The sequence below is a fragment of the Xiphophorus couchianus genome, chromosome 8 (genome assembly GCF_001444195.1).
Source record: "Xiphophorus couchianus chromosome 8, X_couchianus-1.0, whole genome shotgun sequence".
In the NCBI taxonomy this organism is placed as follows: Eukaryota; Metazoa; Chordata; class Actinopteri; order Cyprinodontiformes; family Poeciliidae; genus Xiphophorus; species Xiphophorus couchianus.
In genome coordinates, this window is record NC_040235.1 from 18860669 (window position 1) to 18874761 (window position 14093).

At 39.7% G+C, this 14093-nt stretch overlaps 1 protein-coding gene across 7 annotated transcripts in view; it reads right to left on the reverse strand.

Annotated features, from left to right (window-relative positions):
• LOC114149311 (probable E3 ubiquitin-protein ligase HERC1) overlaps nucleotides 1–14093 on the reverse strand; it is a 44320-nt gene that overhangs the window by 17796 nt on the left and 12431 nt on the right. For 4 of the 7 annotated variants that reach the window (XM_028025074.1, XM_028025071.1, XM_028025068.1 and 1 more), the window contains exons 17-42: nucleotides 13652–13784; nucleotides 13314–13517; nucleotides 12972–13193; nucleotides 12448–12621; nucleotides 12206–12320; nucleotides 11669–11786; nucleotides 11360–11561; nucleotides 10937–11237; nucleotides 10797–10845; nucleotides 10664–10709; nucleotides 9507–9757; nucleotides 9045–9242; nucleotides 8817–8937; nucleotides 7883–8123; nucleotides 7647–7801; nucleotides 7386–7535; nucleotides 7215–7312; nucleotides 6981–7076; nucleotides 6132–6299; nucleotides 5806–6045; nucleotides 5621–5704; nucleotides 4997–5225; nucleotides 3684–3966; nucleotides 2593–3356; nucleotides 1494–1707; nucleotides 666–835 (exon numbers count right to left, since the gene is read on the reverse strand). In XM_028025074.1, the coding sequence (XP_027880875.1) occupies nucleotides 666–835; nucleotides 1494–1707; nucleotides 2593–3356; nucleotides 3684–3966; nucleotides 4997–5225; nucleotides 5621–5704; nucleotides 5806–6045; nucleotides 6132–6299; nucleotides 6981–7076; nucleotides 7215–7312; nucleotides 7386–7535; nucleotides 7647–7801; nucleotides 7883–8123; nucleotides 8817–8937; nucleotides 9045–9242; nucleotides 9507–9757; nucleotides 10664–10709; nucleotides 10797–10845; nucleotides 10937–11237; nucleotides 11360–11561; nucleotides 11669–11786; nucleotides 12206–12320; nucleotides 12448–12621; nucleotides 12972–13193; nucleotides 13314–13517; nucleotides 13652–13784 (5026 nt within the window). Of the gene's footprint in view, nucleotides 1–665; nucleotides 836–1302; nucleotides 1350–1493; nucleotides 1708–2592; nucleotides 3357–3683; nucleotides 3967–4996; nucleotides 5226–5620; nucleotides 5705–5805; nucleotides 6046–6131; nucleotides 6300–6980; nucleotides 7077–7214; nucleotides 7313–7385; nucleotides 7536–7646; nucleotides 7802–7882; nucleotides 8124–8816; nucleotides 8938–9044; nucleotides 9243–9506; nucleotides 9758–10663; nucleotides 10710–10796; nucleotides 10846–10936; nucleotides 11238–11359; nucleotides 11562–11668; nucleotides 11787–12205; nucleotides 12321–12447; nucleotides 12622–12971; nucleotides 13194–13313; nucleotides 13518–13651; nucleotides 13785–14093 lie in introns of all 7 variants that reach the window. The other 3 variants (XM_028025070.1, XM_028025072.1, XM_028025075.1) reach the window with 3 other exon arrangements.

Genomic DNA, 14093 nt, shown 5'->3' on the forward strand with positions numbered 1-14093 from the left:
AGTTATGGCTGTCAGACAACATTTTACCTGTCTTATTTAAAATGGGAAAAACTGCAGTTTTAAATTTGTCGTATTAACTGGGAATAAAGTTATCTACTTTGTTATCACTACTATTGTCTGGTGTGGACATAACACAATGCTACTAGTAAATAATGTCATTATTTCTAGACAACTTTTGTCTACATGCTCGGTTGTTTTTTGTTTCCTTTATTTCTTTTTTGACTTTTTTTTCAAGAAGCTACAACTCTTCATAAAACTAACAGTAAAAGTGATAATATATGCCCTTTAAGATTGGAAGCAGAGAAGGTTTCAGTCTTTTCTTAAATAGTTCAAAATGACAACAACATAACTGACGATGACAAAAATGTGCCATTCAAGCATGTCGGCGTATGCATGCCTTTATGTGTCAATAGCAGATCAAAACACATGCTGTTTTGAGCAGCAGATTTGCTGTGACCAGTGACCAAACATTTAAGACCATGCAAAAGACATTATTCAGTTAGTCTATTCTGATCTGCTTTACATCTCATTATAGGATAGAACACAATATAAAGCTGATCCTACATGCAAAAGTGTGTATCAGTAATGTTACATCAGGATAACTTTCTTAATATACAGTAGATCTGTGTTGGCCCCCTATCCCTACTCCCTGGACTTGCTCTTACCCAGGCTGCTTCTGGCCTGTGTGCTGCAGGGACCAGGCTCCATGAAGCTGGTCTGCTGCTCTGTGAAGGCATCACACGCAGCAGCGCTTGCAAAGCTGAAGCACGGGGACAGCAAGGGGGGAGCGCTATCCAGGCCCGTAAGTGTAGGGAACCGAGTTAGCAACACGTGCCTGGAGGAGGTGAAAATATAGTATATACAGTAACAACAAAGTGGAAGGTTTAAATCTTCATGTGCGCCCTGTACTTGATGTTTAATTTCATCTGCTTCTCCATTTTAAAGATACCTAAAAATGAAATACTCGACGGTGGTTTTACTATAAATAGTTGTCATTTTAGTCAAGCTATTTTTTTTATTGTCTCGCAACGTGATTAAGCTTATAAATCCCAAAAAGGCAATTCTTAGATTGAGTCTACTCCTGCTAGAAAGATCAAACATTCCCCTGGAGTCACTTTTAGGACATTGAATCAGCGCTGAAACTCTTATAGTTTGCATTAACTGAGAAAAAAACACTCTGACATTACAGTCAGTTGGCTGGGTTAGAAAAACAAGCCGATACAGCTGCAGCCTTGGTTAAAGACAGAGCAGGTACAGCCTCTTATTCTCTTGAAATCAACAGCACAACCTAGTCTAACTCACCCACTCCCTGGACCTCAGAATAGCAGCTGCTGCCAAACGATTCTGGTCTGCAGTGGTCAGTAACAATGGAAACCCTAAATATGGTGCTTGTTTTCTTACAATTTACTGAACAACCAATTTTGTGCAAACTCCTGAAGCAAATATTAAACCAAATTCAGCTCATCTACATTTATATGCAGTTCAATACTTACTGGAGGAGGCTGATAGGAAGGAAAGGATTAAAACTTTCAAGTCCATCCGCCTGAAGGTTTGTTGGCAAAGAAGATGCCAAGTCGTTACTGGAAGAGGAGGCAGAGACTCTGTTTGATTGGCCGAAGATGGCAGTGCCCTCTGAACCAGCACTGTACAATGACACTGAGCTGGAGGACTTGGAGATGGACTGAGAAGACAAGTGACGCCCTGATTCTGAAAATAAAGATGACGTAGTGTCAGTAAGTCTTGTGCAATCTAAGACTTGCACAAGACTTAGATTCTCACAAACAAACAAATTGCAACTTCAGACAAAATCGTAAAGCTATACAAGAGGATTTCTAAGAAAAAAGTTGAATTTTAGAATATTATTGAGTTTGTGTTTTAAAAATGTAAAAAATATAGTGCATAGCACCCCTTGCTAATATTGGCACCCCTGGTAAAGCTGAGTAAAAAGTCTTAAAACTCGTCTTTGCAGTAACATAATCTCTGAATGTCAATAGTTTCCACAACTGTCTTTGACTCTTTTTAGGACAGCAGATATTTTCCTAAAAGACTCAATATGAAACCATTTGTAGTTTTCAGAGCTGTTGGAAGAGAAACAGACCCATAGCATCCCAGATCTTTCACTACACTCAAAAGTGTGTTTCCACATTTCAAGTTAATTTAATTATTTTAACTTTATTAACACACCACCTGTGTCAGTCCCACTTGGAGAAAAGAAAGTTAAAGATTTCTACCAAAAGATGTGTAGACTGACCAATCTAAAAAGGAAGTTTAATTTACAAAAATGATCAGGGTTCCAATAAGTAAACCACCAAACATTTTAAGTATTCCAACTACCATTTTGTTAAAGTTATTTCTAAACATTACATTTCCCTCCCACTAAATAAATGTATTTCATATTAAGAGGTAAGAATTATCTTTTTCCATTTAAGATTTTTTGGTTTTTTACACATTACCAGTAATAGTGTAGGGTGCCGTAGGTAAAGATGTTAAATGCCTCTTTGTCACTGTACTGGACGTGGAAACTACAGTCTAAAATGAATTCAATAAACTAGTCAAGTCAGTTTTCTGGCCAACAAACATCCATCCAGATACCTTTGCGTTCTTTGTCCTCCTGCAGTCTGCTCAGGGCTCCTTTATATATCATGACCTGAGCTCTCTCCAAATCAGCAAGAGAGACCGTTTGCTTGATAGGACAAGGCCTTACTGCCCACTTCACCATGCTCTGCACCACATACTGCAGCACTGATCTGAGCTCAGCGTGTTCGTCCCATTGTTTACTCTTTGCCTTGGCCTGGTCGGGGACTGGACTGTGCTGAGAAATCCCAGGGGAGTTTGGAGGCTCATGCTTGGACACTAGCAGCAAATCTGACAGCTTCTCGCAGGTGAAGAAAACAGTCAGGCATTTTAAGCCTCCAATCAGAAGATATGAGACCCTGACTGCTCTCATTTCAAGTGCAAAGGCATCCATTTTTAAAGTCTGAGACGTCAATATAGGTTGAGCTAAGCCGGACAACTCCTCAGGGTCCGCCGGCTTTGAAGTAGGAGGGTCTGTCTCAACATTCTGCTCCTTCAACTTCTTCCTTTCATGTTCAGACAGCCATCTTCCACCATCTGAAAAATCTTCGTCCAGGGAGCCATGTTTCTCTTCCTCCTTTAGTACTTCCTCAGAGTATTTCCTCCTGGGAGGTAGATATGCCCCCTGCCAGCCCTCCTCCTCCAGCAGCCTCATCAAATATATCAAATCCAACAACACCGCCGGCTTGACTCCTCCGAGGCGCGAGATGTCACAGCAGGATACATCGTACGGCTCCAGCGAGATGATGGGAGTGTCGCTGGGTGACCAAGAAGTCATGGAGCTTAGTTATTAGGAAGGATTGGAAGAAGCCACAGATACAGCATGGAGTGACACCAGGACGAATTCAACGAGGATTAATGTTTCAAGAATGAGGAGGGAGAAGCAAGGAGAAAGTAAGATCAGGGATCAAATGATGAAGATAAAGTAAAATGTTAGAAAAATAACAAACAAAATGAAAAATGCTAAGAAATTAATCAGAGTAAAGATGCTAAAAGGACTGAGGTGACAACAAAAAAATGCTTGATGAAAATAATTATTGTAAAAAAAAAACATATGCAAACACACTTAATTATAAGTTAGAGGACAAAGGAGAGTATTTTTGTGATACCTGACAGACAGATCTGTTTCCTCCCATTGAAGCTTAGCCAGAGAGCTTCCTTTTTTCAAGACCCCGAGCATAATGGCTCTGCGGCCACTTGGCTTGTGCAGGCACAGACCTCCAGCACGGAGGCCACTGTCCACCCCACCGATCACAGCCAGCGCTGGCCACACTTGGATGCAGAGAGCGGTCAGCTTGGCCTCTGACAGGATGTGACGATGGGCAGCGGGTTTCCCTGTCTCTTCGCCTGAAATGTCTTTGTCTTCCATCTCAGGCTGGGGTGGACTGACCCCTGTAGGAACAATTAAATACTGAGTAGATCAGATTAAAGAATACATTCTTTGTGCCAACATCTATTAAATGCAAATTGGATACTATTATTGTTTCAGCACATCAGTTTTCAGTGAACTACAACTAAAAGAAGCATCATATCCACACATCAGTCATCATCTGTTCTTTATGCCAGCTATTTATGGTAAGTGACAGACCTCATCAATAACATTACATTTTGGCATTACAGTATATATTTTTACGAAAGAAATTATAACAATAGGTGTTCACCATAATAATTAATACTAGTCTGTCTCTGAGTAGAAAGACATATTCTCAACTATTGTCTTTTTTTTGTTTATTAACTTTTCTTTAGGTAACAGTGAACATTGGAATGAAACTGGATATTGAGCTTTCACTGGAAAAATTTTATTTGAGTACAAAACTCTTAATATTTGTGTTTAAGTTTCCATCTGTGAGCTTTATAAAAATCAAGGTCTATTTTCATTCCTTGCAAAACTGCATTGTAGCCAATGCATATTCCTTTACTAATCTAATAAGTCTGGATATTCCCTTGTAATGACATCCAGTGGAAAAAAAAAAGACTGTGTTGGGTGGGTGCTGCAGTTCCCAGTAAGTCTGTAATGCGACCATTATTTGCTGAGCTCAGGTGATATAAGCTGTATAAAAACATCCTCACCAGAAGCAGGAACAGAATTTTTTTACAACCAGCAAAAGGTATCAAGTCAGATTTACATTTGAAAATAAATAATAGAGCTGTACATGACAACGATTCTGTACTGTCAGTACTGTTTTCAACTTTGTCTAAAAGATAAAAATATTAAAAATAGCATTTTCAAGTTTTGTTAAGGTACACTGCCTCTACCGAGTGGCACACAGGGATTAGATAATCTCTTTTTTTTTAATTTACATGAGAAGTTAAACCTCCCTTTGTGAACTTTTTCACTCCTGCCTGGATAACTGATTGAGCTGAAGCAACATGAAATGATGGATAAAATATCACTAAAGCAGAGTAACTAGTTGTGTCTAACCTAAGCCCTTAAAGTTTCCCAAGTCATCTTCTCTCAGGATGGTACCAATGAGCTCCAAGTGGGAATGAATGTATTGGTTAATGTGGGAGGACCAATGATCACACTGATGGAGCCGACGCAGCAGGTGCACTGTGGACTCCAGCAGCACGGTGGTCCGAGGGCTGCAGAGAGGCTCTCCGGGCAGAAGATTACTGGGCATGCCTCTCATTTGTAGGTCACGCAGAGCCACCTGTGATCAACAGAGGAATACCAGCAAACTTTGTTGTGACTAATTAGCATTTACTGTACAGTACAAAAGCAGTGCAATTTTTCATCACTCTCTTCAAATGAGCTGGACGTTTTTATAGTCTTAAAAAGTATTTTTAATCACATTTTTCTACTCGCTGAGAAGGTTTCTCAGTCATTATATGATTAATTTCAAAAGTAGGTCATTTTTTACTTTTACTTCAAATATAATCATAAGACTCCATGAAATAATATCGGGATTATAACCCCTGTCAATGCAACGTAAATGTGGGAGGCAAAATAAGATAAATAAATACAAATATAATTAATAATAATAAATATTTATGTGTTTTTGTGTCATCATTTCCTAAAAGATGAGGGCTCAGTGTATTTTAGTACCTTCTCTCCAGGATTACTGCTGTAGAACAAAACACAGGGGTAAAGTTCAGAGGCTACTACGCTCTCAAACGCCAGCTTTGGCTCCTATAAAAAAAATATGTATATCAGTAACTGAACAAGCAGGAAAAAGCTATGTGAGTGAAAAGAAATTTATGGTCACAGAATTATTATACAATTATAATAACCTTATCATTCTTTGCAAAAGATATAGTGTGGGCTTCCATGTCCAGGATGCAGGTGATGGTGTCGCCCTGGGTGAAGGAGGGAAGCGTTCGGACCAGCTCCCCTCCGTGGTACAGGTTGCCACTGTAAGCCCGATACAACCACATGTCGGTGGTGGTGTGGTGGTTGTGATCTCTGACCGGCCAGCGTGAAACACCGATACACGTGCCCTCGTTTCCTCTGTTCTCTTTGGTAATGTAAAACTGCAGAGGCAAAATGGAAGAAATGCGTTGAATACTGAAGTCAGGATTAAATCTGCTCACTGATCAGTTAAAAGATTTATTTTTACCTTCCAAATGAAGCACCCAGAGGTAATGCCAGTGGTTGCCAGACCATAGCCTTTTCCAACTGAACCATGCGACAGGATGTTCCCACTCTCCAAAGAACAGCACACTATCTTGTCTGGGTCAAAGGAAAAATCTCCAATGGGGATACACTCATCAAGATTGCCAGGACTCTGCAGAAGAAAACAGATACAAAGTAAAACAACATAATATAAGCAAGAAAGAAAGCATATAGCAGTAAAACGGACACTGGAGCTATACATGCAGAGCTTAAAATGAATAAATTCTATCATTTAGAATGCATTTTAAACCATATTCACTCATTTGAAGAGTGTAAATCTTTAAAGGGCATATTTTATTCCTATTATAAGCAAATAATAAATAAATAAAAACACTGAAAACTACTAAATACTAAATTGTAATATAAATTAAAGCCCAAATAAAGTTTTGTTGTGTACAAAACATTATTGTAGTAAAAAATATATTTTATTGACACACATATGCGCTCTTTTTTAAATTTACATGAGAAGTCAAACCTCCCTGTGTGAACCTTTTTACTCCTGCCTGAATAACTGGTTGAGCTGAAGCAACAGGAAAGGGAACAAATAGAATTTAAACATCAGCTGTAAGCCACAATTTCCCGGGTTTAAATCTGCAATTACACTCTTTGTGACAGCTAAAAAGACTTACTGCTGTAGAACAAAACACACTGAATTTGCTTAAGTATTAAGCAAATTCAGAATTAGATACTTTTCTGACATGCTGAATAAAATAGAAAACTGCTCATGCACATTGTAACACTGTAATTTAAAGGGCACACTTTAATCAAACATGTGTATTAATAGTGTTCATACCGCTGTCTCTTTTTCAATCGTCTCTTCGGAGCTTCGCTCCGCATGTGGTTCCTCCCACATATACACAGACAAAAGCTGGAAGAGTTGTTCGACAATCTAAAAGACAAGAATCAGTCGACACCATTGCTTATGAGAACATCCAACATCCAAGCATGCATCTCCAGGCTTTTCCTGAAGAGTTAATACTATGCCGAGTTAGTTCAGCTGAATTTTTTTATCAACATTTTGCTGTACCTGCTGAATCTGAACCGACTCGGAACAAGCGGGTAAAAGTCTTTCTAAAACATGGAATGCCAACAGCTTAGTGCGGAGATTCTGGAAGCATAGAGATCCTAAAAAGAACAGAGTGGTGTCATGACACACTGCGACTGATATTGATTCCGGTTAATATTTTTAATGACCTACCTGAAGAGCACTTGGGTGAAATAATGGCCATGAGTGGTTCAATCCATTTAACAAAGGTGGAAAGTCTTTCCAATACTCTCAACGACAAGACTCGCCGCAGAAACACCAACAAATCCGCAAGCTGAGATTCAGTCACCTTACTGCTTTCTACTAAAAACCAGTAAGCAGAAATGCTCAAAAGAGGTTATTTTTTAAAGCAGACTGTGATTTGAAGATGCTTTAACTTGCAATAACTGGTTTCCTATTTCTAATTTAACTTACCAAGTTTTGTGCTCCTGCTGTTGGTGTCCAGATTGGCTGCTAATCTCTCTGCTATCTGTTGTTGGTGGAGATTTTGCAGGAGGTTTAAAAGCTGCTCACACATTACCTCCATTAGAGCATGGGATACTTCCAAAGGTAGAGAATCCTCACAGGAGCTTTGGATCAACATGACACAAAGTAAAAGACGAATACCGGTGACAGTTTAGGAACGTTTTTTTCAGGCTTCAGAGTCTCACCTTGCAGCTACTGTCAATATCTGAAGCAGGCGGGCGCAGGCTAGCTTGACCGCCCCGCTGAGAAGCATCGATTCAGAGGTAGATGCAGCCAACCACCCCTGGTTCATCAGTGCACAGCTGTTGTTGGTTAACATGGAGAGGATTTCCAGGATGCCACATTTGATTATCAGCACCAGATCCACAGGTTGGTAACAAGAATTCAGTGCAAACATGGTGGCTAGGAGGAGGTGCTGGGAAGACCCTGAGAAAACAAAACATCAATTTCAGCTCCCAGAGGAAAAACTCCTTAATGAAAACTTGGTGTGTCACCCTAATGTCCACCTGAGGGAATCAGACCTTTTTTTACTTTAGGTTGTGGTTACATTTGGAAATGTTTCTGCAACGTTTCCAAATGCTGTAAATGCAGCAAGACAACTGCATTTAAATTTAATTTAGTTCAATTATACAGTACCAAATCACAGCATGCTTTCTCAAGGCACTTTATATAAAAAAAGGTTATTTCAACGTAATCATTCATACATTTCAATTGATTCTAGTTTTCAAACAATGGAGTCAACTACAATTGAGTATTTAGAATGACTAAAAAGTTGTATTTTTATTGAAAGAAACCCAGCAGATTGTTTGGAGTCATTGGCTTGCAGCATTCACAACTCCTGGACGAGTACAAAGCGACAGCAGACACTCATCTGAAAATAACTTTTATGCAAACGTTAAACATACTTTTAATATTACATTTTAAAAAATTGTTCTGATCAAATATTCTAATCTTCCTCAAAGTGACAACAAAAGTAGAATACTTGATGGTGGGGTCCTTGCTCAGTTGATTCCACTTCTGGTACCGTTTTCTTAAATGTCATGTTTTATTACTACTTTATTCTTACTAATAATACTACTACATTTATCATTTAAATGTGAAACAAACTATACTGGATACCTGGATGGGCCTTTTCCAATTGGACTCTCAATCTGAGAACATGCACCACTTGCTGGTAAAAGGAATGGGCTGCAGATTTTAGTGCTCTCTTTGTCTCCATAGAAGCTGCATTAGTCCCACACTGGGTTGACATAGGAGAGAAGCTGAGGTTAAATATTTTGCTATTCAAGCAAATCCTCAGATACCCAAGGCAAACAACATTTGAGGTGGTAAGTTTAATGACTGCACCATGTAATGCTGGGTCTCATAATTGGTTCCTGAGTGAGATCTGATGATTTGTGTTCCCAAGGCAAAACATCCAGACAGGAACTGGAGCTGCACAGACTGCAGCAAAGCAGGAAAGTGTAGGGAGACGGAGGATCGAGTGTTCTTCTCTTCCATCTTAGACAGGAAGGCAGACATCTGACAAAAGGCCTCCAGACGCATCTGATCAGAAAAACAGAGTTAGACGTTAGCTATAACTTACAATCTTATAGCACTTTAAGTCTACTTCGGCTCCTGCTTGTGTATCTCATTTGAAAGGATTGTGGGGGTGTGTGAAGCATAAATGATATTTTACAGCATGTAAATGCAGCAGAAACACATCCACACAGTGTGGCTGCCTTTAATCGCCACAGTGAAACAGAATCACTCCTTAAAAGCATTCACAGAGGGCTTATATTGTTATAGAGACAAAAAAATCTCACTTGCCTCAGCTCGCTGTTGCTGATGCATTATTGCTAAAGTGATGGATTTTGGATCTGCCTGCCCACAACTCTGTATTCCAGGAAAGGTTGGAGAGGAAGGTAGGAGGATCAAGCCTCCACAGGTGAAGTGAAACACCTGGTGAAGAATAGGCAAAGTGTTGTCGCTGCTGCGGGACATGGAGCCGCCAGGGCTGATGCACTGCCGCAAGCGGTCCCAAGCTTCTTTCATTATCCCCAAGGAACACAAAGGTAAACCTGAAGAGGATGGAACAAAGGTTTTCCCAAAGGTTTAAATACACTCATCATTTGGGGCTTTTAACTACTTATTCTCAGTGTTTGTTTTTTTTTTAGAGTTGAAAAAGCGATGGAAATGTTTCAAATTAACATGGATTTCTCAAATCTACATAAAGTCAAAATTACACATTTGCAGGCTCACCCCTGCACATAAATACACCAGCGCTAATATTTAATTAAAAGTATCTTAGCAATTTGCTAACATGCTGACAACATGCTTTTTAAAGACACCAGCAAGGTTCTAGCATTGAGAACGATTCTAGCTCATTTAAAGTCGTTGTTTTTTCTGGCACAGACTTGGCTTTAAGCACAGTTTATACATTTTCAAGAAAGTTATGAAGTCGGGTCATTCCAGAAGCTTCATGTTATCCATTTGATTCATCCTGAAACCAGTTTTGCTACCTAGCTCGCAAGGGTAAATTTTCTACCTAGCTAGCGAGGTAAATTAGCAGCTAGTTACCAGTAACCACAACCACCTCTAGTAAAGATATTGGTGAAATTTTTGCACAACAGTAAAGTCCTGAGAAAAAAAAAAGAAATCTACATAGAATACATGTCATTAAATAATATCACAACAAAATTTAAAACCTGTGATTAGCGTTTTTAAGGCCACCTCATGTTTTCTACAAATTTAAGACTTTAAGGCCTTAATTTTAGATGCACTCTGTATTAACATATTACTACAATCAATTTCTCGAGCTCATATTCACTGGAGGTGATTGTATAATGTATTTATAAGATTCAACTACATCCTACAGTACTATTCCAACCAAGCTTAGAAGAGATTATCCTGTCTGATGACACCTTCTGCACTTTAAAGTATAATTTCAATGAAATTATGTTCAGACTTAAACATTCTCCACTCACCCATTTTATTTGCAGAAGAACCAGGGGGGTTCTTGGACAGGTCAAACTAAATCATATGGAAACAACAAACAACTGAAATGATAAGAAATTTCAGAAGATAATGGGGGAAATATTCTCTCAGCAGGTAGCTTACCTGCTTTCTTCCATGAAGAGACACAGTAAAAGACTCTGACGATAACCTCCTGAAGGAGGAAGGGATGATGCAGATGCTTACTTATCCAAGAAACATTAAAAACAAACACGCCCACACACACTGCACAGTGCAAACTCTACCTTGCAACAGTATTCACAGCTTGATTATCTTCCTCTTCACTGGGTTCTATCCAAGCAGGCCTGACTCCCAGCAAAAGGAAGAGGCATCGGGATATCACAAGCTGGCAGGCGGCAGGAAACGACAGACCTTCATCTGATTCACAGCGATTTTCCCACTGTTGTTTGGGATCCGGCTGTGTCTCCGGGCTGACCGGGCTCTCCATGCTGCTGGGGAGGGTGGAAGTGCCAAATGACTCATAGACCGTCACATTCTGCTGCACTTGCATGGCTTCCCGTGTTGCCATGAATGATTCCAAGACTTCTGCAGAGGTAGAAAACATTTAAGATTGTGATCGGTATCATATTACTGTGCAGGTTGAGTGTCTTTAACTGCAGGAGAAAATAGCAACCTATTAACAATAGACAGAAATAATGAGTCCAGACCTGACAAGTACATTCGACTGCTGCTAAATCGGTCATCTTCTGTCAGTTCTTCATGGTTGTGGTTCGCAGTCGGAGTCGGGGGCACTTGCACCTCCTGGTTACAGTAACCTACTGGTTGCTGCTCATGATCTTTTCCGACTTGCTCCAGGGACATGCTCGGCTCTTCACTGTCAGCATTGGGACTTTGGGGAGACTGAGAGTTCTGCATTATACCAGAAAGAAAATACACATATATATATATTCTTAGATTTAAATCTGAAACAATATATCAGTTTATATTGTTCGTCAGTGAATTTTTAGTAATGTTACCTGTTTGGTTGAGTCTTGCCTCTGAGACATTTTTGGAGCATTTTTAAGAGCCAGAAGAGAGCTTCTTAGTTTAAAAACTGTTTCATAGACCTCAAACAGCATCTCAGAAGGTTCATCTCTGTTTCAATAAACATGGATAAATTGAGAATATTAGCAGATTGCTTTGTAAGCTCCTCATCACACATTAAAAAGATGATAGCAGAGAATTAACGCAACACTTCAAAAGTTTCCTTGTGTGACAACATGGGAAAATCAATAGAAGTATGTGAGGAAGAGAACTGTGGACCTCGTCTTGCATTTTGCGTCTTGCTAATTGAACGGAAGGAGGAAAGGCTTAGTGTGATTTAATGTCAGACACTAAGAAAATTTTTTTTATATTGGATAAGTGGTCAAGTCATTGATCAGATTAAGATTCAGCATCAGCAAATGCTTGATCTTATAAAACTGATCAGTATTCAGGACATCCATAATATCATTCACCACACAGAAAATTTTGTTTGGTAAGTACATTGAAATGTGTGCAGTTATCTGACTCACCTGTCCTGCCAACAGGCCTCATTCTGCAGCCCTGTGTGTTTCAGGAGAGCAGCGAGACTGCAGCGGCAGACGATGGGCAGCAGGTAATCTTCAGAAGAACTTCCATTTTCCCATTCTGCTCTCACAGAAAACACAAATGAAGTGCAATAAAGTCAAAAAAGCGAATTAATCAAAATTCTGACTCTTATTATGTAAATAAGAATACATTCATACAAAATAAAGATACACATGAGTAAGATTACCTTTACCGAGAGCGTACTCCTCCATCTTCCACCACATGATGCCTGCAAGTCCCCTGGTGGAGCCCAGGGCCAGCTCCAGTAAAGTCCGGGTGTCCTCAGTTAGATTTAACTCCATCTGTTGGGCATCGCTGTTGCCCAGCAACACAACCTCGGTCAGCCAAGCCATGGTAGAGTCTGCAGGAGACCATATCGCTTAACCCACTTATGAAAACCACAACTTGCATCAACATTTACAGCCGACCTTCCCACTGGTATGAAAATTTAATGGACATCTGATACATTTAGGGACATTGTTTAATACATCTGTGACACCTCATAATTTAAGAGAGGTACATCACATAAAGAAGCTGATTTGCAGAAAATTCTGTGCTACCGGTACCTCTTTATTTTCTAAGCTGAAAGATTTGTCGTTTTAACAAACAGATTATAGGGACATTCATATAAATAAAACAAATGATGAAACATCTGCTCTGTGCAAATGATGCGTTAAAAAAAACTGAAGAATAAGTTCAATAGTTTCCTACCAAGCTGTTCAAAGTCCATCTCCAGACCATTCCTGAGAAGGACGTTCGATAACCACGTCTCTGACATTTTCTCATGGAGGGAAGGCGGTGGGCCTTGCACCATACTGCCAAGGCACCGTCCAACGGCCAATGCTACAGATCGCTCCAAGTCCAGTATCCAAACCCATCTGCACTCCTCCTCCTGTTGCTCCTTTCCCAGGTTTGGGCTTTCCTCGCTTTTTTCTACAAGATAATCCCTCTCATTATTAAACTAGACGTATATGTATCAACTGAAATGACAGAGAAACCTATAGAAATAATAATTCTGGGTGAATAGGAAAAGTAAAGGGTAATTGAACTGACGAGAGGAAGCTTTCTGAGCCTCTACTCCCAGTTCTTGATCCTCCAGGAGGGACGTCTCAGGCAGCAGGCTGTTCAGATCATTCAAGTGCTCCAACAACGACATCAAATGGTTCAGTAGAGGCTGAACGGTGCCCAGTGGCAGCAGCAGCAAGGAGTACATTACCTGGCACAGCAAGCTACCCGCAACCGAATGGTACAACACAGCTAGGACCAAAGGTGAGACAAAAGAAGAGGATTGAAGTCATTTAGCACACTACAGCTACTGTGAAAAGAGAAAGAATTCTAACACCAAATCGAATAAGCTTCAACAACAAATTTGGTATTGCTATTATTCTTACTATGCAGCTTCTTAATTATCTGTTTGTCATGGGAGCTCTTTTTCAGCAGCTTAGTGGATCTCTTGAGAGTCTCAGTGGCACAGGGAAGCAGCAGGTACAGATGCTCACGCAGCAAGGTTACACTGCCATCATCCTACCAGGAGCAGAAAGAACCGAATTGTAATCCAAATACAATAACCGGTTAAGAAAAATAAAAATGACAATGCTTTATCAAAAACAAATGGGCAAAAAAAAACATTTATAAATGAGCATTTCTGGATGTTTATTCCAGTAACACTGGCCATTTGAAATGTACATACACTTTGCAATATGTGTTTAACTTCAGGCCATTAATTACAAATTCAGACTTGCACTCTATCAGGGAGGACTGATGATACAACTTCAATAAATTTTAAAACCAGGGATTAGATGGACAAGTTTAAATTTATTGTGGATCCCCAAC